At 44.9% G+C, this 22,817-nt stretch overlaps 1 protein-coding gene across 4 annotated transcripts in view; it reads left to right on the forward strand.

Annotated features, from left to right (window-relative positions):
- The first annotated feature begins 11,949 nt into the window (after positions 1–11,949).
- slc6a20 (solute carrier family 6 member 20) overlaps positions 11,950–22,817 on the forward strand; it is a 51,214-nt gene continuing 40,346 nt past the window's right edge. For all 4 annotated transcript variants that reach the window (XM_078790687.1, XM_078790686.1, XM_058053143.2 and 1 more), the window contains exon 1: positions 11,950–12,155. In XM_078790687.1, the coding sequence (XP_078646813.1) occupies positions 12,032–12,155 (124 nt within the window). In that variant the 5' untranslated portion in view covers positions 11,950–12,031. The remainder of the gene's footprint in view (positions 12,156–22,817) is intronic.

The following is a 22,817-nucleotide window of genomic DNA, read 5'->3' on the forward strand; positions in this document are numbered from 1 at the left end:
TTCTTTCTTGTATTTCTACCGTAGTTGGTAGTAAGGGCTTCAAGTCACTTTCGCCCCCTAATGGCTAGACTGTGATCTGCTGCAATGAAATCAGCTTTAATGGCCAAGCATGTTGACACAAACAACGAATAATAATAAACGAATAATAATATAATGACAGAGCAATTCAAGTAGTTCAACTTTGACGTGTTTTAGGTGTTGATCGGAGTGAAGAAACTGTCTCGGTGCCTGGAATTTTAGCCAATCAGCGGGAGTATCACTGATTAACCAATGAGCGGACATGATGCTAGTCAGTACGGTATATTTGCCGGTGTCAGATTTCCCGGAGCTATTTCATATTCCTAAAAAAGAATATAGTGATATAAACAAAAAAACTATTTGGCGCCATCGTGGCAAGTTTACATTAATTTACATTAGTAGATAAGCGGTAGAAAATGAATGAATTGTCACGATCCTCAAGCTAGCCTGTGTGACAGTTGAGTTGGTTTCTGCTTCTAATGCCTTGGTTCCTGTTTTATGCTATTGTTTTGGTAGCATTTCCTGTTTTGCCCTGGGTTTTGTCTGCGTGCTTTGCTTTTCCCTTTTCACTCACACGTGTTGCTATTTTGTCGTGTTGGTGAGAAATTGGCATTTATGTGAGAAGCTGATTGTCTTGTCTACTAGTATTTTTCCACTTGTCTTTGTATGCACACATTTTTGCTCAGTAGACTACACTGAGTAGTAATACTAGTAGAATAGTACTATAGTAGTAATACCATAGAATAGACACTAGACATCAGACACAGACATCAGAATCCACAAGTGCAACGTAGAAATAAATGTCCATTTTGCCTAAACTCAAAGCCAGAAACACATACGAAAGACACACGATGCATAAAGAAATACAAAGTGGCACAGTTTGTTTTGCAACCTGAAAACATGGCCAATAGAGTGTGCCAATAGAGTTTCTAAACCAGAATAAAAACCATCCGCTCCTGATGGTGTAAAGATGAGTTAGGCACAGTCAAGCCGAGTAATGTGAGCCATTCATTAGTTCATTCATTCATTTGTTCGTTCATTCATTCATTCATTCATTCATTCATTCATTCATTCATTCATTCATTCATTCATTCATTCATTCATTCATTCATTCATTCCTTCATTCATTCATTCATTCATTCATTCATTCATTCATTCATTCATCACGGGGGTGCTGGAGCCTATCCCAGCTGCGAGAGGCGGGGTCCACCCTGGACTGGTGGCCAGCCAATCACAGGGCACATATAGACAAACAACCATTCACACTCACATTCATACCTATGGACAATTTGGAGTGGCCAATTAACCTAGCATGTTTTTGGAATGTGGGAGGAAACCGGAGTACCCGGAGAAAACCCACGCATTCACGGGGAGAACATGCAAACTTCGCACAGAGATGGCAGAGGGGGAAATCGAACCCGGGTCTCCCAGCTGTGTGGCAGCAGAATAAAGTCATAATTATATTAAAAAAAACAATAAAGTTGCAATTTTACAAGACTAAACTCATACTATTATGAGGAAAAATAATGTCATGAAGACAGCTGGGACAGGCTCCAGCACCCCCACGACCCTCATGAGGATAAGCGGTAGAAAATGAATGAATGAATGAATCATGTGATTTTAGTAGCATAGCCTTGAAATATTGAAGAAAAAAGATATTTTAGTATTATGAGAAACAAACAAAACAGGGCCCACAGTTTGCCCATCTTACTCGGAGAAAACACACGCATGCACGGGGAGAACATGCAAACTCCACACAGAGATGGCCGAGGGTGGAATCGAACTTGCGTCTCCTAGCTGTGTGGCCTGCTTGCTAATCACTCGTCCGCCATGCAGCCCGGTTCAAATGTTATGTTAATCACAATTACTGGATAAAAGGCCCATGCTACCAATTTAGCAGACAGAATGACAGAATGGTGAATGACAGAATGGCTAGAAGTAGGTCGCAGGGAAAAAAACAGTTCAAGTCTCCAGATGTCCTTCTCCTTGAGGGTAATTTGAAGGGTCACAAGCAGAGAAGCTGTCCAGGATTTTGGAAACAAGACACAGTACTGACCTCCTGTAAAACATCCTGCTGTCAAAACATGTCACCCCCCCCCCCCCCCCCATTGACCAACCAGTTGGCTCTTCAGTTTCTGCATACAAAAATGCAACCCCCTACTGAGTTTCTCTTGGGATAAGCAGCACGTCGGACTGACAGAAAAACACATGCAGCTGCAAAATCACACAAATAGTGCACAGTGAACAGCAACTTAACAACCCAGCACCAACAACTTTGTATGCATGCAGTCACATTTTGATGGTATCACACAAAACTCCCTCCAAGTGTTCTAATGTGTCCCATCACACTACTGCTATGCTGTATGTACAGTTTATCACAAATGTAAACACGATCACACGGATGTTTCAGGGACGTCGTATCACCTCGTACTTCGGTACAAGGTGCATTATTTAAAAAAAAAAACTGTATTATGGAAAGCAGGAAGTGAACAAATGTAACAGTTAGTGATTGTAAAAGTACCAGTTGGGGGGGTAGGATTTAATAAGCTTTGCTTCTTCCTACTCCTTTTGGACATGTGGAACTGTGAACTGATTATGGGATGCATTCAATTGTAATCTGATGCATGTTCAAATGAAATAAAACCATTACCATGACCATGACCATGACCATGACCATGACCATGACCATTACCATTACCATTACCATTACCATTACCATTACCATTACCATTACATTAACATTACCATCCATTACCATTACCATTACCATTACCATTACCATTACCATTACCATTACCATTACCATTATCATTACCATTACCATTACCATACTGTATTTCAAGAAACAAACTGCATCTCAGTTTGTTATATTGGTGAATTATTAGTATGCACTTTTTTTCAGACCAGTTCTGCTGGGAGCGGACGAGGTGGAGGTTGTTCAGAACTACAAATACCTTTAGCTTGTGGCTGGACAACAAGCTGGGTTGGCCATGCAACACGGGGAAACTATATAAGAAAGCTTCTGTGGATGTTCTACCAGTCTTTGGTCGCCAGCGCTCTTTCCTATGCTGTGGTGTGCTGGGGAGGAAGCACAACAGAAGCAGACCTCTTATTTTTTTTTGTCACAGTTCTGCTCGTGCCTCCAGGTTGCTAGTCCCCTGCCTTCTCCTGGTTTGTGTTTTCCGTGTTTTCCAGATGTCCTTGAGCGGACTGGAGGCGAGACGACTGGGCACACCTGAAGCCCATCAATTCTACTGTCCACAGTCGGAGTCGCTGGTTCCTCTTTGCAGATAACTGCTAGCCCTCGGGTGTTTAGGTCAGCCCAGCTTTCCCTAGCCATCCAGCCAGCCAGCCAGCCAGCCAGCCAGCCAGCCAGCCTCCTGCTGTATGCTAGTTATTGTTTTCCCTAGCAGTGCCCAGTGGTGAGATTCTTTTGTTAGTCTCCTTTTTACCTCACCACCATCTTGTGTTGCCCTCTTGGAAGTTGCCTTGGATTTTTCCTATTAAAAGACTGTAAGACTGCACCTCTTGTTGCCTTCCTCTGCATCTCTGGCCCAACCATTTTTTATGCTAACATTATTCATTTTTTGCCTTCTCTGTCTCCCCTGATTGCGTGTCACTGTGTAAAAGCATAGGCATATTGTCAGGACAGACAACAATGTTTTCCCCAGAACTAAAATACAATAAAGTCTCGTTATATCGATATCGGTTAAAACGAATTACTACTTATTACGATACTATTTTCATTTACCGGCAAATTTCTAGTCTTTTATGATATAATTAGCTCTGTTAGTACGATACACGGTTATTATGATAATCCGGTTACTACGATGCCCTTTTCATCTCCCGCCAGCCAATTTGGTCTGCTTATATCGATACAAAAGCAGCTTAAATCAATCTTTGCTTAAGGATTTCAATACCAAAAAAGTCAACTTTATTTTTCACACTTCCACCACCAGAGTGCAGCACACACACACCGATTCCCGCACTTCCTGGTTCACAGGTCATGCTCAACCCGCCCCACATAGCTGGCCAAACACATGCCTGTATAGAATCTATACACACGAGAGAAACCACGAACAGTTGGTTCTTCTGTTGCAGGCAGCCGTTCGCCGTGTTCTTTTTTGGTATTGAAATCCTTAAGCAAAGACTGATTTAAGTTGCTCGACATTGTTCTATACCAGGGGTCAGCAACCTGCGGCTCCAGAGCCGCATGTGGCTTTTCAGCCTCTTTATTGTGGCTCCCTTTGCGATGCTTGAATATTTTTAACACCCGAGTGGGGAAAATGCACGTCTTTTGTAATGAGTTTTAAAAAATCCAACTTTGTCTGGGACCATGAATGCATCCTGAGTGAGTTCTGACTGCTATCCAGTTCAGTACATGAAGAAAAACAAGTAATACTTACCTACAAATCTAAAAAATAAATTTGAGATAATTTAAAAACAGCGGCATGGGAACTTGTTTTTACGTTTACAGTAGTTTACACATACATTTATGTAAGTTTATCTCCAATACTAGCAAGAGTACTCCAACTCGTCTTTTCTTATCTGAACTACTTTGATACCCCCAAATTCCCTCCAATGTTGTTTTAAACATACTATATGTTTTGCGGCTCCAGGCTATTTTTCTTCAGTGGGCATTGGGTAAAATGGCTCTTTTCATAGTAAAGGTTGCCGACCCCTGTTCTATACTATAGAACAATGTCGAGTGCATTATTGCCCACTTTTAATGCAGTTCGGCGCAGGATCGGATATATGGATAGTCTGGTTATATCGGTATTTTTTCCGACTCCCGAGAATATCGATATAACGAGACTTTACTGTAATACTATTTACAGCAGGGGTCTCAAACTCAATTTACCTGGGGGCCACTGGAGCTAGGGTCTGGGCAAGACTGGGCCGCATCAGGTTTTCCAGAAAAAAAACCCCACATTTATTAAAAATAGAAAAATATACAAACTTTTTCAGTGCTTTGGTTCCGATTGTCTACAATAAAAGCTCTGATAAAACATTCCACTGTTCTCAAATATCTTAATTTTTATTTTTCTGCACAAAATAAGATGAAAAATAAATAAACAAATCAAGAATAAAGAAAATCAATCAATCAGTAATAAATATAATAATAGTAATAATAATAAAACGGCAAATAATACAAACTTAAGAAACCACATATAGTTGGTGGGTAGACAAATTATTTTTTTCAGATTAAAATGAACAAAGCATTATTAGAGCCCTGTAGACATGACAAAACACGACTATAGTCACATGTATACTCTTTTTATTTACAACATATTGCGCAACTGCAGGGTCTTGAGACACATGCTAACTCGCAAACTAGAGAGCTCGCGACCTAAACGGTAGCCTTCAAGTTATTTCCTTTAAACTTAAATAGCCAAAAACTTACCACTTCCACACGGATAGGAGGATAACTATTAACAGTTATTTAACCTTTAACATGAACATTAATCAAACGTAATAATTTTTTCTGGGTACATGATACCATACAGCATCCATATCAAACTTGCGCGGGTCGCACTAACATTAAACTTTCATATCAAGGCGGGGGCCTCAAACTAGTGTCATGCGGGCCACATTTGGCCCGCGGGCCACGTGTTTGAGACCCCTGATTTACAGTATTTATTTGTATAAATAAATATGTTACGGCGGCATGGCGGTCGAGTGGTTAGAGTGCAGACCTCACAGCTAGGAGACCAGGGTTCAATTCCACCCTCGGCTATCTCTTTGTGGAGTTCGCATGTTCTCCCCCTCCGGGTACTCCGGTTTCCTCCCACATTCCAAAAACATGCTAGGTTAATTGGTGACTCCAAATTGTCCATAGGTATGAATGTGAGTGTGAATGGTTGTTTGTCTATATGTGCCCTGTGATTGGCTGGCCACCAGTCCAGGGTGGACCCCGCTTCTCGCCCGAAGACAGCTGGGCTAGGCTCCAGCACCCCCGCGACCCCGCGACGAAAGCCATCAGACCAGAGAATTTTGTTTCTCATGGTCTGAGAGTCATTCAGGTGCTTTTTGGCAAATTCCAGACGGGCTGCCATGTTCCTTTTACTAAGGAGTGGCTTTCGTCTGGCCACTCTACCATACAGGCCTGATTGGTGGATTGCTGCAGAGATGGTTGTCCTTCTGGAAGGCTCTCCTCTCTCCACAGAGGAACGCTGGAGCTCTGACAGAGTGACCATCGGGGCCTTGGTCACCTCCCTGACTAAGGCCCTTCTTCCCCGATCGCTCAGTTTAGAAGGCCGGCCAGCTCTAGGAAGAGTCCTGGTGGTTCCAAACGTCTTCCATTTACGAATAATGGAGGCCACTGTGCTCATTGGGACCTTCAAAGCAGCAGAAATTTTTCTGTATCCTTCCCCAGATTTGTGCCTCAAGACAATCCTGTCTCGCAGGTCTACAGACAGTTCTTTTGACTTCATGCTTGGTGTTTGTGCTCTGACATGCACAGTCAACTGTGGGACCTTATATAGACAGTTATTATATTTCCAAATCATGTCCAATCAACTGAATTTACTGCAGGTGGACTCCAATTAAGCTGTAGAAAGATCTCAAGGATGATCAGAGGAAAAAAGATGCACCTGAGCTCAATTTTGAGCTTCATGGCAAAGGCTGTGAATACTTATGTAAATGTGATTTTTTTTGTTTTCTATTTTTAATAAATTCAAAACATGTCAAAAAAAACTTTTTTCATATTGTCATAATGGAGTATTTTGTGTAGAATTTTGAGGTAAGAGATTAATTTAATACAGTTTGGAATGAGGCTGTAACATGACAAAATGTAGAAAAAGTGAAGCGGATGCACTGTATGTTCTCTGTAGGCGGCATTATGAATTCTTTATGCACCTGCCTTCTTTTGTTTAAATAATTATTACACACTTTCTGTAAATCCTATAAACGTAATTCCACTTTTCATCTATCACCGTGTTTGTCTGCTATATGATGTATTTAACTGAAATGGCTGATCCAAACAATCAGTGGTTTGTAAAGGAAAATCTTGTTTTTTGTTTCCACATCAACAGCCACGAGAGTGTGCTCTTGGCTTGTGTGCCAGTATCTGCTGCTCCTATCACTCCCATATCATTCAAACATCAAGGCGCACAAAAAAGAAACTCATATTTTGCAGATTACAAGATGCAAGTAAACTAGTTATGTTATGTTGTTTAGGTTGTAGTTATCTGAATATGTTATGTTAACATACCACCTATTCATGTTACATTAAAGGAGACCTCCATGCATCCATTTTATATCCTCACTAAGGTTGCGGGTATGCTGCTGGAGCCTATCCCAGCTGACTTTGGGCGAGAGGCGGGGTACATTTTAGACTGGTGGCCAGCCAATCACAGGGCACATATAGATAAACAACCATTCACACTCACATTCATACCTATGGACAATTTGGAGTTGCTAATTAACACTAAGGTTGCGGGTATGCTGGAGCCTATCCCAATCCATGTCAGCAACACTTTAAATGTGTTCATTCATTCATTCATTCATTTTCTACCGCTTATCCTCTCCAGGCTCGTGGGGGTGCTGGAGCCTATCCCAGCTTTTTTCGGGCGAGAGGCGGGGTACACCCTGGACTGGTGGCCAGCCAATCACAGGGCACATATAGGCAAACAACCATTCACACTCACATTCATACCTATGGACAATTTGGAGTCGCTAATTAACGTAACCTAACACTAAGGTTGCGGGTATGCTGGAGCCTATCCCAATCCATGTCAGCAACACTTTAAATGTGTTCATTCATTCATTCATTTTCTACCGCTTATCCTCTCCAGGCTCGTGGGGGTGCTGGAGCCTATCCCAGCTTTTTTCGGGCGAGAGGCGGGGTACACCCTGGACTGGTGGCCAGCCAATCACAGGGCACATATAGACAAACAACCATTCACACTCACATTCATACCTATGGACAATTTGGAGTCGCTAATGAACCTAGCATGTTTTTGGAATGTGGGAGTACCCGGGTACTCCGGGTAATAATTATCAGGACAGGAAGTGTTTATGGGGTTTTCTGTGGTTAAAGTCTACTGTTTGGGAACACTTGGCCTTCTGAGTGAATATCCCATCCCATTCACACTTTTCCAGCATCAAAACATTCAGATTTCCCCCAAAATTCTTACTTTTCCTGTAATTTTCTAAACAGCACTCAAGCTCAGCTTCCCTTCTTCAGAATTCACAATTGCAACAAAAATTGTCATTAAAGGCGTTTACAGTAAAGTTATGGAGTTTTGGTCCTTCGTTGTACCCAAAATGAACCCAACCTTGAGCATAAAGGCAAGGTTGTGCCGGACCATGATGACGACGTAGCGTTCCACTCCCAATCTCAGTTTATGTTCAACTTTACTGTCATCTTATCAGCGCTTGACTTCATCCAGCAAATGTCAGGCCTTGCGTTGTTGACCTAGTTATTTCTGATTCGGAATGTCAAGTAGCAAACAATGCACATTATCAAAGTCAATAGTCCACATTTATGTTTTCTTGTATTCTCAACAATTCAAATGTTTTCTCTGCCCTAATAAAGCATAAAGTCCATGTATAGATGACTGATAGCAGTAAATATGTTGAAAGGTGCGACGAATAGAGCACCAAAAATTTCCACCAAGATGACCTTCGACTCCAGGTGCCTTATGTACATTGGATTGGTTATCTTCTGACCTTTGACATCATCCTGTGCCAGATATGCTTGGAAATCACAACCAGATGTATCTTAGTTTTACGTACTGCAGTACTCCATATTCACAATGAATGTGACGCAACGATACTATCACAGTGGTGTCCTAAATGGCCTGCTGATTTTGAGTAGCTCACCAAAGGGTCAAAGAATATTTGCGGTTAGGGTCGGCACCGACCCGTTTTACATTTTAATGCATAAAAAGAATCCCATAACATTTGTTTATTGCATCAAGGCTTTTTGACTTTGTCAGGAAACTCTATTTCAACAAAATAAAACCAAAAAAATAATTTTTACGACATTTTAAAATGGTCTGGTTGAAATTATGACCACTGTATTGTTAGGGTCGGTTTGGACCCAGTTATAATAATATGACTATAAAGCAATATTATGAGCCACAACTGAAATCATAAGTGTACAATTAGCCAACACAATGACAACCAGCTCCTCTTCTCATCATGGAAGCTTCAGGGGATTCTCATTTTGACCGCTTTTCCAGTATACCAGCAGAAAAACAAGGTCCAGACATGTGAGGTGAATTCACTCATTTGACTGATGGCTGATTTCACATTTACAATTTGGATCATGGAAAGAATGGCAAGAAGTACAGTGAACCAAGATCTGGACCTGTTCTGCTTTTTCATTTCACTTTATACTAAAGTTCTGTTGCTGAAAACAATCACTTTTTATACCTTTTCTTGACATTAGGCACCTGGTTTCTTAGCCAATAAGAAGATGTAGCAGGAGGGACCAGCGATGCCAACATAACAACCTTGTCACTAGGGCTGCAATGATTATTTGAATACCTCGATTACAAAAATATTCACTGATTTTTCATCACCAATGCGCGTACCCTCCATGCAGAGGAGGAGGAGGATGAAGCGGGTGTTTGAGGCCGGGGAAAGCTACAAGGCAACGAAAGAGAATGAAAACAAAATGTAAAAAAAATTACAAAAAATGTGGCTATGGAAGAAGTTGAACACAGTGACGTGTATCCGTTGTATCCATGGCACCATTGCCAGTTAACAGTTGATTTAATTATAACTGTTGAATTCAGACTTTATATTATGACAAATGAGCACAAAATAGCATAAAGATGATGGCCACACTGTTTGGGTTGGTGAATAAAGTAGTGTACAATTTCAATGCTGCCAATCATAAATAAAACACAAATAGTTAATTCATTCATTCATTTTCTACTGCTTTTTCCTCACGAGGGTCGCAGGGGGTGCTGGAGCCTATCCCAGCTGTCTTCGGGCGAGAGGCGGGGTACACCCTGGACTGGTGGCCAGCCAATCACAGGGCACATATAGACAAACAACCATTCACACTCACATTCATACAATGCAAACTCCACACAGAGATGTCCGAGGGTGGAATTGAACCCTGGTCTCCTAGCTGTGAGGTCTGCACGCTAACCACTAGACCGCCGTGCCGCTCTACACAAATAGTTGACAACTCTAATTCTCTAGGGTGCCACAAAACCAGGCAAAGTCGAAGCCGAAGGATAGGTGGAAGGAGGCTTCAAGGAGGCTCAGAGGTTGTTCCCTCCCTAGCCACACATCCCAGACCCTGGTCTCCCTAGGAATTGTAACACCGGATTACAACACCGGTGATACCGGAGGCAACTGGACCTTGGCTTGACATGGAGCAGGGGTAGGAGAGGACTTGATCTTGGACTGGTGTGACGCAGGTGCAGGCGGTGGGTAGACTTTACCCTGGTGTGGAGTGGGCATAGTAGGGAACAGAACGTTCAACGGCTTTCGAAGCGCAGGTCATGGCGTCAATGCAGTGCCAAAATTGAGCTGATGTTGAGTATGGGCTGTAGAAGGGTGAACTTTGGGATGGTGCCAGGTAAGAGCGTAAGACGCCTGCACCTCGGAATGGTGCTGTGGAGGCGGTGGAAGCAACTGCACCGTGGAACGGCATGAAGTGTTAGGCTTCGCATGACCGGACTTTTTCCATCTCTAGCCACTAAGCCAGGTCCCTGATCTACCTGGGAAAGTGGCAACAGGACTCTGGTAGTACTCATGCTTGTAGTATTGTTAGTATTGTATTGTATAGTATTGATAATAGTATTGTTGTAGTAGTGGTGCCAACTGGACCTTGGACCCGGAGGTCATGGTGCCAGACAGTGGCAAAATTGTGCTGGCCCGAAGACAGCTGGGATAGGCTCCAGCACGCCCGCGACCCTCGTGAGGAAAAGCGGTAGAAAATGAATGAATGAATGAATTAAAGCTGCACGGCGGAAGTGGTTAGCGCACAGACTTCACAGCTAGGAGAACAGGGTTCAATTCCACCCTCGGCCATCTCTGTGTGGAGTTTGCATGTTCTCCCCGTGCATAAGTGGGTTTTCTCCGGGTACTCCGGTTTCCTCCCCCATTCCAAAAACATGCTAGGTTAATTGGCAACTCTAGCTGGGATAGGCTCCAGCACCTCCGCGACCCTCGTGAGGAAAAGCGGTAGAAAATGAATGAATGAATGAAATAAAATTCAATGTAGGTATTTTCAAATATTTTTTGAAAACTTTCTAAAAACCTGCACGGTGTATGAGTGGTTAGCACGCAGGCCTTACAGCTAGGAGACCTGAGTTCAATTCCACACTCGGCCATCTCTGTGTGGAGTTTGCATGTTCTCCCCGTGATTGTGTGTTTTTCTCCGGTTTTACTCCGGTTTCCTCCCACATTCCAAAAACATGCTAGGTTAATTGTGCCATGTGGTTGGCTGGCCACCAGTCAGGGGTGCCAGGGTGTACCCCGCCTCTCGCCTGAAGACAGCTGGGATAGGCTCCAGCACCCCCGCGACCCTGGTGAGTATAAGCGGTAGAAAATGCCACATGTGAACACATTTAAAGTGTTGCTGATATGGATTGGATTAAAAAAATACTCTGGTAAAGTAGAGTGTATGTACGTAATATTGTGTGGGCCTGAGCTGTAATTCAGGGCATTGGCTGTAGGGGGCAGTCATACACACCTGCTAGCGGAGCTCAACGTGCGTCTGTAGACGTGCATCTTTGTGTGTGGAAGCACGTCTTTATGTTGTGACGCACGTCGTTCTGTTCGTCAAATATAAATAATAGCAGACATACATACATGATACCATACCAGAGTATGATATAATGTATAATAATATGATAATAATGAGGACCGGGACTCAAGCTTGACCATATTACATTACTGCAGTAATAAAGACTTGAAGCCCCGCCTACTGTGGTTGAAACCCCGCCTACTGCCAATGTCCAACTTGGAATCAGGGAGGCGTAAAAGACTGGCAGCGACCTGGAGCGGCATTCATCTTGTTGGCGAAGCACCGGGAGACGCAAACATGGAAAAAGATGCCCGACCCAACTGGGACAATCCCATGCAGTTCGTGATGGCCTGCGTTTCGTACGCGATCGGACTGGGGAACGTGTGGCGCTTCCCGTACCTGTGCCAGATGCACGGCGGAGGTAAGAACTTTCACCTGGCATCGTCTCTAGTCTTGTATTGTCAAAGTGGTGTTGGTGTAGGCGATACGGCACATTTGGATAATTGATTTTGATTGACGACATTTTGATTATCATCTAATCACGCTCATTTTGTACGCTCTACTGGCCAATTAGTCTATAGCAAGGCAGATTTATCCACTTCACATATGTAACATAAAGTAGAAAGAAAGTAAAACAAGGCAATAAAAGGGTAAAAGCGGGACATAAGCAAAAAAAAAAAAACAAAAAAAAACAAAGTGAAAGATGATGAACGCAAAAGATAATTAGCAAAGGCATCAAGAACATACTTCAATATTTAGTCTTTATTTCAACCAAGGAAGAGTTGAGACATTTTTCATCTGATTTATGGACTAAACATCAACTTTATTGTCACAGTCAGCGTTATCAAAAACCAAACCAACAGCTGACAACTTCCAAGCTTATTGTATGATTTTGCATTTCATTTGCTGATCTTATAATAATAATAATAATAATAATAAACACGGGACGATTGTATGATTCAGTCATTCGTTCATTCTCACGAGAGTCGCGGGGGTGCTGGAGCCTATCCCAGCTGTCTTCTGGTGAGAGGCGCTGTACACCATGGACTGGTCGCCAGCCAATCACAGGGCACATATAGACAAACAACCATTCACACTCACATTCATACCTATGGACAATTTGGAGTGGCCAATTAACCTAGCATGTTTTTGGAATGTGGGAGGAAACCGGAGTACCCGGAGAAAACCCACGCATGCACGGGGAGAACATGCAAACTCCACACAGAGATACCCGAGGGTGGAATCGAACTCGGGTCTCCTAGCTGTGAGGCCAGCGGGCTAACCACTCGACAAATGTATTAAATAAGACAAAATATAATTAATAGCAAATAGTATAAATACAGCAAGATGAGACAATGTAATAATTTCAACAAATTCTATCATTCATTCATTCATTTTCTACCGCTTTTTCCTCACGAGGGTCGCGGGGGGTGCTGGAGCCTATCCCAGCTGTCTTCGGGCGAGAGGCGGGATTCACCCTGGACTGGTGGCCAGCCAATCACAGGGCACATATAGACAAACAACCATTCACACTCACATTCATACCTATGGACAATTTGGAGTCACCAATTAACCTAGCATGTTTTTGGAATGTGGGAGGAAACCGGAGTACCCGGAGAAAACCCACGCATGCATGGGGAGAACATGCAAACTCCACACACAGATGCCCGAGGGTGCCCTGAACTCAGGTCTCTTAGCTGTGACGCCTGCGTGCTAACCACTCGCACACCATGCAGGTTTTTAAAAAGTTTTCAAAAAATATTTGAAAATAACTACATTGAATTTTATTGGGTGGAGTGGAATTGAATTGAAAGGGGACCTTAGGGGACTTTTTCTTCTGGGGACCACTTTTCGGAACTATAAATGTCGTTAGAATGTTGTATTCTTGTGTTAAATGATGCCAAAGTTTCAGATAATGAGGTTTTCACATTTGGAAGTGAGCCCTGAAAAAAGTTTGGGATGGCTCAAAACACTCGGTTTCAGAAGGCATGGTAAAACAGTCTCTTTGTGATGTCACAGATGTATGGACTTCCTTAGGGGCGCCAAAGGCCAATTAAGCTGTCTGCCCTTGCCCAAGCGCTGCTTCTCTGTTTATGAAACAAGTTCAGGCAGAGGTGATTGTATTTGGTTATTCCCAGCAAGAAAAAAATATTATCATCGTCAACAGAATTTCACAAGGGACTTTTTTGTGAACATGAATATTAACCTAGCATGTTTTTGGAATGTGGGAGGAAACCAGAGTACCCGGAGAAAACCCACGCATGCACGGGGAGAACATGCAAACTCCACACAGAGATGCCCGAGGGGGGAATCGAACTCAGGTCTCCTAGCTGTGAGGCCTGCGTGCTAATCACTCGACAAATGTATGAAATAAAACAAAATATATTTTAACAGCAAACAGTATAAATACAGCAAAATGAGACAATGTAATAATTTCAACAAATTCTACCAATGTTTCCATTTTTTTGCAACTTGATAAGCAAAATAAATAAAAAATATAGCTACAGTGGTGTGACAAAGTGTTTTCTTCCATCCTGATTATTTTTTATCTTTGCATGTTTGTCACACTTACATGTTTCAGATCATCAAACAAATGTAAATATTAGTCAATGACAACACAACTGAACACAAAATGCAGTCTTTCAAAGAAGCTTTTTATTATTATTATTATTATTGTGTGAAAATGAGTGCCCCCTGAAATGACCGGGAGGAGATCAAGCATTTTTCTGACGCTGAAATCTTTTTCCAGAAAAAAACATTTGGAAAATGCCACAAAGTACGGCAATGGAGCCCACTCACATTAGCAGTGATGAAAAGTAGGAAGTGGCGAAACTAAATACGATTGAAGTCATGCTCGTTAAGGGTTGTGTGCTTTCTGATTGGATCAGTATTGAACTGGATCCGGCTTGCTGGGACTTCAGCCAACCACAGTGAGAGCTATTATCCACAAATGGCAAAACATGGAACAGTGGTGAAAATTCCCGCAAAAATGAAATCATAGAATTCATCAGTACGAGAATATCCAATTCTATGAACTCTTAACACCCCTCTGTTAAACACATAACTGAGTATTTGAGACCTATAGGTTTGGAAAAGCAATTTCTAAAGCTTTGGGACTCCAGCCAACCACAGTGAGAGCTATTATCCACAAATGGCAAAACATGGAACAGCGGTGAAAATCCCCAGGAGTCGCCAGCCAACCAAAATGACGGCAGGAGCACAGCAACAACTCATCCAAGAGGTCACAAAATTTGCCAGAAAACATATTGATGATCCCCATCACCTTTGGGAAAATACTGATGAGACAAAAGTTGAACTCTTTGGATGGAGTGTGTTGCCTTATATTGGCGCAAACGAAAAAAAACATAGCAACAGTAAAATATGGTGGTGGTAGTGTGATGGTCTGGGGCTGTTTTGCTGCTTCAGGACCTGGAAGACAAGGAGCCATGAATTCTCCTGAAGGAGAATATCTGTTGGTGACCTCAAGCTGTTGTGTAGCAGGACAATGATCCAAAACACACCAGCAAGTCCACCTCTGAATGGCTGAAGAAAAACCAAATGAAGCCCAGACCTGAATCCTATTGAGAAAACTTAAAAACAGCTTCACACTGGAAAAGCCTCCATTGTGGCTGAATGACAACAATTCTGCAAAGATGAGTGGGCCAACATTCCTCCACAGCGCTGAAAGAGACTCATTGCAAGTTAGCACAAACGCTTGATTGCAGTTGTTGCTGCTAAGCGTGACCCAACCAGTTTTTAGCTTTAGTGGGCAATCATATAAATCATATTCATAAAGGGCCATGCAAACACTTTTTCATACCGCTGTATAGCAACTACACAACAAAAAAAAGTTGTAAAAAAAGAGAAAGGCACTGAAATATACATCTCATCACACCAGTATGGAATTATGGAATTACAGTATGGAAAAACACATGGAATTTTCACTAATGTATCCATATTTGGATCGATACACTGACCACTATTCTCCAGCCCATCAACCTTTACTGTAATTCTAACCATACAATGAAAAGGTATAATGACTTCTATAAATGTATGTCCTAAATTAAGCATTTTCAAGCATAAAAATGAATAAAAAAGTAAAATAAAAAATGTATATAAATATAAAAAAAATTAAAAAAAGTAAAATACAAAATCAAGGCATTCTCAAGATGCATTCATATACATTTTAAGTTATTTTACACTGGTCACTTACTAGTTAATAAGTTGATAACACGATAGAAACCACAGGAAGTACTATGTGATCATGTGACTCCCAATCATTCATTCATTCATTCATTCACTTTCTACCGCTTTTCCTCACGAGGGTGGCGGGGGGTGCTGGAGCCTATCCCAGCTATCTTTGGGCGAGAGGCGGCGTACACCCTGGACACCCTTAACCATTCACACTCACATTCATACCGACATATGGACAATTTGGAGTCGCTAATTAACCTAGCATGTTTTTGGAATGTGGGAGGAATGTCACGATCGTGCTTGGCGGTGTTGCGTTGCGACCCCAGGATGCAGAGAGCAGGACCAAAAGTGCAAATAAAAGGTGGTTTAATGCAAATATGGCAGCAGCAGGAAAACACAACAGCCAGTACAAACCAAAGACAATTCACAATGAAGCCACAACTGAAAGAGCACACACCTGAACTAAATAGGGATAATGAAATTAGAAGCAGGTGTGTGAAAAGAGCAGGGGTAAGGAAAACGGAAGAGAACAACAAAGGAAGTGGATACCAAAATAAGGGCATGGAAACTGGAACAGAAGGAAAGAAGGAAACGAAGAGAGCTGTCACGAGGGGGTGAAGCCCGCTCGTGACAAGGAAACCGGAGTACCCGGACAAAACCCACGCATGCATGGGGAGAACATGCAAAATCCACACAGAGATGGCCGAGGGTGGAATTGAACCCTGTGAGGTCTGCGCGCTAACCACTCGACCGCCGTGCCGCCCACTCCCAATCATTACGTGTCTTATTTTCGTCTTGTTATGTGTACTAATAGGAGTATAAATGTAACTATAGGGGTTATTTTGTAATGGCCACAGAAGTCCATCAGCTGAGGTAGTGGGGTCCATAAGTGTGTCGCTATATTAGGCTCAGCTGTAAGAAAAACTACTGTGATAATCTGTGTACAGGGGAACAGGTACAGGAGTTATATATATGTGCATCATCATTGTTATCATGCATCCTCCTCATTTGCAAGAGCGACTGCAGTGAGAAGACGCGCCTGCAGAGGGCGTGTATTTAAGGAAGCTCTTCCAGCGCGCCGGGGTGGTTGAAGAAACAGAAAGTTTTGTGACGTCACACACCGAAGGGGATGCTGAGAGCCGCCGTTTGAGCCACGAGTACCAACTTTGTCAAGCGACACCTGACGGGATTTCCTTTTCCCTCTCGGCTTGAGCTGGTGGACTTTGGGCAAGGTTCCGGACGCAGGGATCGGACGGAGAAGTGGATGCGCGTCCGTGAGTGGAACTGCGGCTTTCAACTCTGTTTTACAGACAAGCACTGACTCTTCGGGAACTTTGGGACACTTTCGGGGTTGGGGGTACACGTTCGGGATTAATTTGGGGGTTCATGGTTGTCCTTGTTGGTGTGCGGGGTTTGTTTTGGAGTAATTAAACTGCCGTGGTGTGGCAACCCAGTGTTTCCTTTTTTTTCTTACAGCTGATATCCGCTCCCCCCGCGACCTTCCTTTTTGCGTTGTAGCCTCGTTACCTCTATAGGAGGGCGCGATCGTTACAGAGTGGTGGCCAGTACGGGGGCCGGGGTTGTAGTAGTATTGATATCAGCGCTCCTTGTTGTTTCATAAGTTTTTCAGTGCTTCTTGTAAATACATTGGGGGAGGGTGAACTTTACGCGCGTGCTGCGTTCCGATTTAGTTGTGGGCTGGAACAATATCAGCTCGCGCACATTTACGCACGCACACACACTTCATTCACAGGAACGCGCATTTTCTGCAAGGCTAATTTATACAGTAAACAATCTTGGCCAAGGTATTTCCACTGTTTTCCATCCAAGCATATTGTCACTCAACTACTTTTACATACAGCATAACACATTTTCATACATAAACTGGAGTTATGTCAGCTTCCAGCCAGCAGGTGTCAGACGAGGACGACAGAGTGGACGGGGCTGAAGCAGCCCAGGACCTGACACCCCGCTCCTTGAGCCCTGCCGACATGTCACCTATAGGCATAGCCACACAGCAGTCACAGAACTGTCCAGCCTGTTAGGGTCCATGTATTTGGACCAGCCAGATCAGGACACCGCACCAAGAAGACCCTGACCAAGAGTTGCCTGCCTTGGAGACTTGCTAGTTTCTCCACCCCTGCACCTCCAGCGTCAGGCAGCAACCAGCCACCCGCCATCGATGCCACCTTTCCCATTCCGCCGGCGGTCACAGCGCGACCCCCCTATAAGGATGGAGTTTCCCCAGTTTGGAGAGTCCAGGAGTTTTGCTGATGTAACAGAATTCATTGAGCAATATGAGAACTTCCTGGCTGTCAGGCCTCTGAGTGATGCCGAACTGGTTGGGACCCTCAATGCAGTCCTAAAGGGACCTGCACGGAGCTGGTGGTTGGCGGCCCACAGTAAAATAACATGCTGGGCTACCTTCAAGCAGTCCTTTCTTGAGGCTTTTTTACCCACCGACTACCAATCTGAGATCGAGGAGCAGCTCCAATGTGCAAACCCCCAATCAGTCTCTGTGTGTCTTTGCGTATGATTACCGTGCCCTGTGCCTGAAATGGAGACCCGACATGGAGGAAGAGGAAATCGTGCGGTGCATACTCGGTGCCTGTAACCCAAGGCTGGCCAGCGGATTGCGGGGTATCGTATCCACAGTGGACCAGATGGTTAAGGTTGGCTCCCTGATTGAGAGGGACTGGAGCAACACCAAAGACTATTGGAGCCGCGTACAACAGGCTAATCCAGTGAAAAGGCCGGGCAAGAAGGCGGAGCAGGGGTCAAGCCGAAGCACAGCAGCTGACCTCGCCTTTGCAGTGGGAGAACAAGCCCTTTTGGTCGTGCCTGTAGGCCTGCGAGGCTTGCATGGGGATGCAGTCCTTGACTCTGGGTGCTCCTACTCCCTGATGAGTCACTCCTTGTGGAAGGCGATAAGGAAGGAGGGCGAAATCCTAGAGCCAAGCGGAATTCCGAGGTTCATCATGGCCAATGGGCAAGAGAACAGGGCCCTTGGAAAAGCCACCCTGCTCCTGACCCTGCAGGACTTCCACGGCACACTGGTAGTGCATGTGATGCCTGACAACCATTTGTGTATGCCGCTGCTCCTAGGTCTTGACTTCATGGCCCTGACTGAGATCACCCTGAAACCTCATCTCCGCAAATATGCTATGTCAGGTGGGAAAGAGTTTAGGTTTCTCAACAAAACCAGAGATAAACTACACTGGAATCATACTCACTCTTCTGTGAATTTTTACATGGCTGTTGTCGAGGAGCCCAAAGGCCACCCATCCAACATTCCTTTCTTGGAGGCTCAGCCCGAAGTTGTGAGGCCGCTGCTGCAGAAGTGGCCAAACGTTTGGACTGAGACCACTGGTGCCACCCGGACCATTACCCATAAAATCAGGACGACCGATGAGGTGCTGGTGAGGCGGAGGGCTTACGGGGTGTCCTGCCAAAAACAGCAAATAATCGAAGAGCAAATCAAGAAAATGTTGGCCAATGGGGTAATCGAGCCATCAACATTGCCGTGGGCATCTCCTGTAGTGCTGACTCCCCGGAAGGATGGGACACCCCGGTTCTGTGTGGATTACAGGGGCCTCAATGCCAAAACACTGCATGATGCATACCCCATGCCCCTGGTCCACGAGATATTGGAGTCCCTGCTCTGCGCCACCTATTTCAGTTCCTTGGACTTGCAGAGTGGATACTGGCAAGTGGCCATGGATGTGGCGTGCAAGCCGAAGACTGCCATGACCACCCACCTAGGCCTGTTCCAGTTCAAGGTTATGCCCTTTGGACTGCGGAACGCCGGGGCTACCTTCCAGCGGTTGATGGAGACCGTCTTGGGTGAGCTGAGAGGGAGGACCTGTTTCGTGTACATTGAAGACATCATTGTATTCTCGAAGACAGAGGAACAACATCTCCTCGACCTTGACGCTGTGTTCGCAAAATTACATCAAGCCAACCTAACGCTCAACGTGAAAAAGTGCCACTTACTCCAACGCCAGCTCACCTTTTTGGGACATCTGGTTTCCGGGAAAGGGGTGGAGGTGGATGCAGCTAAGATCTCGGCTACTACTGCCTACCCGCCACCAGCCGACCTGAAAAGTCTCCAGAGGTTTCTGGGGTTGGTGGGCTGGTACCATAAATTCCTCCCCAGGCTCGCTGACTTAGCAGCGCCCTTGAACCATCTAAAAAAGAAGGATGTGCCTTGGGAATGGAGCCCAAGTTGCCAAGAGGCCTTCAACAACCTTAAAGCCTTGCTGCAGTCACCGCCAGTCCTTGCACAACCCCATCCACACGTCAGTTTCCAGGTCCACTGTGACGCCAGCGATGTAGGCCTGGGAGCTGTCCTGATGCAGTGCATGGAAGGCGAGGAACCAGAGCCCTCCAGGGTGCGGAAGTCCGTTACTCCACTGCAGAAAAGGAATGCCTGGCTGTCGTTTGGGCTGTTGAAAAGTGGAGACACTTTCTTGAGGGGACCACCTTTGACGTATTCACAGATTACAGCGCCCTCTCATGGGCATTCAACTTCCCCAAGACGTCGTCTCGGCTTACACGGTGGACTCTGAGGCTGCAAAGTTTCTTCTTTAGGGTCCATTACAAAAAAGGATGCTGCAATGTGGTGCCTGATGCCCTGTCCCGTGCACCCCAGTCATCAGAAGGGGAAGTATGTCTAGCTGAACCCGAAGAATTACTGGTCGGACCTCCCAGGTACGCTCCAAGACATTGCGGAAGCCCAGAAAATGGATCCAACTTGCCTGCAGTGTGGACCCTCGGTTGACCATCCTAAGCCGGGGTGCGTCCACTATCAACTTCAGCAAGGTGTGTGGTACCGTGGAATACCATCAAAGCACGGGGGCTTCAAGTACCTACTCGTAGTGCCTGGTGCCCTGGTACCGCTGTTCCTGGCCTACTTCCATAACAGCCCCTTCGGTGGCCATTTGGGGAGGACAAAGACCCTCCTAAAAGTTCTGGAAGTGGCTTGGTGGCCAACGGTCCGAGGAGATGTTTGGAGCCACGTCAGGGCATGCAGTACATGTCAGCAGTACAAAAGCCCTAACACTAAGCCTGCCGGACATCTTCAGTCCCCTGAGGTCAAGGCCCCTGGGGAGATGATTGGAGTGGACTTCATGGGGCCAATCCCACTCAGCAGGGCCCGGAACTCGGTACTGATGGTAGTGGTGGACTATTTCTCAAAGTGGGTGGAGCTTTTTGCACTGAGGGATGCTAAAACCCCCAAGGTATGCCAAATCTTGAAGAACGACATCTTCACCCGATGGGGGGTTCCTAAATACATGGTGTCCGACCGTGGCCCCCAGTTCACTAGTCAGTTGATGTCCCGGTTGTGTGAAGCTTGGGGAGTGTCCCATAAGCTGACCACAGCCTACCACCTCCAAACAAACATGACTGAACGAGTCAATCGGACCTTAAAAACAATGATTGCCTTCTTTGTGGGGAACCATCATCAAGACTGGGATGGATGGTTGCCTGAGTTCCGTCTCGCTCTCAACACGGCAGTCCACGAGACGACAGGCACCACTCCCGCCATGTTGGCCCTTGGTAGGAACTTGATGGGACCGCTGGAACGACTGATACACAAAGCTCCATCACCACACACATCCGCATACCACACACACACACACAGTTGCACAACGAAGTGGAGAGACATGTTGGTGCGGCCAAAGCTTGACAAGCCAGATATTATAATGCACGTCGCAAAGATGTACACTTTGCTGTTGGGGATCTGGTCTGGTTTCGGGCACACCCACTATCCAAAGCTTCAGCAAAATTCTCTGCCAAACTTGCTCCCAGATGGGTAAGCCCTGCTCGGGTAGAGAAAAAATTAGGTCCTGTAAACTATAGTGTTCGGTGGATGACAGATAAGTTAAAGGTGGACACTATAATGTGGTAGACATGAAGCCCTATTACGGTCCCGGTAAGCCGCTGGCTGGGGGGGGGGGGGGGTGTAATGGCCACAGAAGTCCATCAGCTGAGGTAGTGGGGTCCATAAGTGCGTCGCTACAATATACTCAGCTGTAAGAAAAACTACTGTCATGATCTGTGTACGGGGGAACAGGTACAGGAGTTATATACACGTACGTCATCATTGTTATCATGCATCCTCCTCATTTGCAAGAGCGTCTGCAGTGAGAAGACGCGCCTGCAGAGGGCGTGTATTTAAGGAAGCTCTTCCACCGCGCCAGGGTGGTTGAAGAAACAGAAAGTTTTGTGATGTCCCACACCAAGGGGATCCTGAGAGCCGGCGTTTTAGCCACGAGGACCAACTTTGTCAAGCGACACCTGACGGGATTTCCTTTTCCTTCTCGGCTTGAGTTGTTGGACTTTGGGCAAGGTTCCGGACCCAGGGATCGGACGGAGAAGTGGATGCGCGTCCGTGAGTGGAACTGCGGCTTTCAACTCTGTTTTACGGACAAGCACTGACTCTTCGGGAACTTTGGGACACTTTCGGGGTTGGGGGTAAACGTTCGGGATTAATTTGGGGTTCATGGTTGTCTTTGTTGGCGGGTGGGACGTTTAGTTAGTTAGTTGGTTAGTTAGTTAGGTTGGTTGGGAGGGGATGACATGCAGGGTTTGTTTTGGAGTAATTAAACTGCCGTGGTGTGGCAACCCAACATTTTTGACAGTGTTTCCTTTTTTTTTCTTACAGCTGATATCCGCTCCACCCGCGACCTTCCTTTTTGCGTTGTAGCCTCGTTACCTCTATAGGAGGGCGCGATCGTTACAATTTTATGTCTAAAGGGCTCTGATAATGTTAAAAACCTTTGTCCTATATGTCTGTCATTCTACTACATTGGGTTATATTCAATTTATGAGAAAATAATTCTTATCACGGTGTAGTCTGGAACCAGTTTACTGCAATAAACAAGGG

Source organism: Doryrhamphus excisus, linkage group LG5 (genome assembly GCF_037039965.1).
Source record: "Doryrhamphus excisus strain RoL-2023G ecotype Guam linkage group LG5, RoL_Dexc_Guam_v1.1, whole genome shotgun sequence".
NCBI classification, from domain to species: Eukaryota; Metazoa; Chordata; class Actinopteri; order Syngnathiformes; family Syngnathidae; genus Doryrhamphus; species Doryrhamphus excisus.